Source organism: Cebus imitator, unplaced genomic scaffold (assembly GCF_001604975.1).
Source record: "Cebus imitator isolate Cc_AM_T3 unplaced genomic scaffold, Cebus_imitator-1.0 Scaffold68, whole genome shotgun sequence".
Taxonomy (NCBI): Eukaryota; Metazoa; Chordata; class Mammalia; order Primates; family Cebidae; genus Cebus; species Cebus imitator.
Window position 1 is genome coordinate 2,949,134 of NW_016107383.1, and position 1,962 is coordinate 2,951,095.

General features: G+C 35.2%; 1 protein-coding gene across 1 annotated transcript in view; it reads right to left on the minus strand.

Annotated features, from left to right (window-relative positions):
- Nucleotides 1–1,962, minus strand: part of RAD21 (RAD21 cohesin complex component) — a 31,836-nt gene that overhangs the window by 6,676 nt on the left and 23,198 nt on the right. Inside the window, exon 10 of the mRNA XM_017530659.1 lies at nt 355–514. Within this exon, the coding sequence (XP_017386148.1) occupies nt 355–514 (160 nt within the window). The remainder of the gene's footprint in view (nt 1–354; nt 515–1,962) is intronic.

The following is a 1,962-nucleotide window of genomic DNA, read 5'->3' on the forward strand; positions in this document are numbered from 1 at the left end:
TAGAGACGGGGTTTCACCATGTTGACCAGGATGGTCTCGATCTCTTGACCTTGTGATCCACCCGCCTCGGCCTCCCAAAGTGCTGGGATTACAGGCTTGAGCCACCGCGCCCGGCCAGGACAATTCTTTAGCAGACTATCTACCCTGCCAGTTCTGAACCTTAAACCTCTGGGAAGACAGGAAACTTCATACTTAAATAAGGCAATCAGATCCAATGCAATTCCCTGCCCAAACATTTCAGTATATCTTTCATTCCTTATTTCTTTTACTCTGATTGTATAAAGGTAAATTTTTAGCCAAATATGCCAAATACTCATGTGAACTTCATCAGAGAACTATTCCAATAGAACAAACCAATAACTTCACGCTGCTGATGCTGCTGTTGCTGGTCCTCTCTAGGAACCTCTGGATTTTCAAATTCTTTGAGGAATTCATCCAAATTATCTGCCTCTCCTCCTTTCCTCCTTTTTCTAAGGTCTTCTGGTACAAGCGGTGTAAGACAGCGTGTAAAGAGCTATAAGAAAAAAAAAAGGAAAAATTTAATTATAAAATAAATCTAACCGAAAAGTCACCACTGATTTCTATCTTCCAAATGTATGTTCTAATAAATACAATAAGTGTATAATTTATCATGGCTTTTACTTATATTCACACATCATTCCATCTGAAAATGAATTTAAATGAGTTTAGTTTTCAAATTGTAACTGCAGACATTTTAGATAAACAAAATTTATCCATTATTTCACAACCTTAAAGGGTTTTCTGTTTATCTGCCTGCAATTTATTTTCCTATTCATAAACTAAAACTCATTCTAACTGGTCTCATAGCAAATAGCTTTAAAGTGTGTTTTTTTTTTCCACTTATTATATAGTAACCTCATTAGCTATCATTTAAACTATTTTTTTTTTCTTTTTTAAGACAGAGTCTCACTTTGTTGCCCAGACTGGAGTGCAGTGGCAGAATCTCAGCTCACTGCAACCTCTGCCGCCCAGGTTCAAGTAATTGTGTCTCAGCTGTTTGAGTAGCTGGCTTACAGGTATGTACCACCACATCTGGCTAACTTTTGTATTTTTAGTAGAGACAGGGTTTCACCATGTTGGGCCAGGCTGGTCTTAAACTCCTGACCTCAAGTGATCCATTAGCCTCAGCCTCCCAAAGTGCTGGGATTACAGGCGTGAACCTCCACTTGTGGCCTCATTTAACCTATTTTTAATGGCTACATAATATTCCATTTTGAGCCATTCCTATACTTTTTAAATTATTTCTCTCTTTTTAAACTGTAAGCAACAATGTAATCAATGTTTTCATAGAGATAGCTTTTATATACCTTAAATTTCTTCCTTAGGAAAAATTTCTACTAATTACTGAGTCAAATAAATAGTTTTAAGGACCTTCTTAAAAATAATTATATGACAGTGCTTATAATAAAAAGCACAACTTTGTTGCTCTGAAATACTTTAGATTTAGAATGCATTACTATATTCTAAATACACAGTAAAATCAATGAGTTCTGTGCATATCTCAACCTGAGACACAATAATAGCCTAACAGTACTGTTTAATTCACCAGACTCCTGTGAGTCTTATTTTGGAATACTGTGGGATGTGGGCAGAAAAGAGCCTATAAATGGGAAAAAAAAAAATCTCTTGAAGCCAGAATTCTTTACTGTTGAAAAAGCAGAACCACTCATGTTTTATTCAGAAAACAGTTAAAGAATTCAGATGTAAAGCATACTAAGGCAATATACCTTATAGTTTATTACACAGAAAAGTACTATTAAAAATGTCAGTGGCTTTTTAATGTAAGGAAAATTCATTTTACATCTTTTAGAAATGCAGGTGTCACTTATCCATATATTTCAGATGAAGTTATGGCTAGTACACTGTGATTTAAGGGAGAAAAAAGGAAACTTGCCATACAGTTGCAAAACACTTCATCAAAAATGATGCAAACAAAGGTTT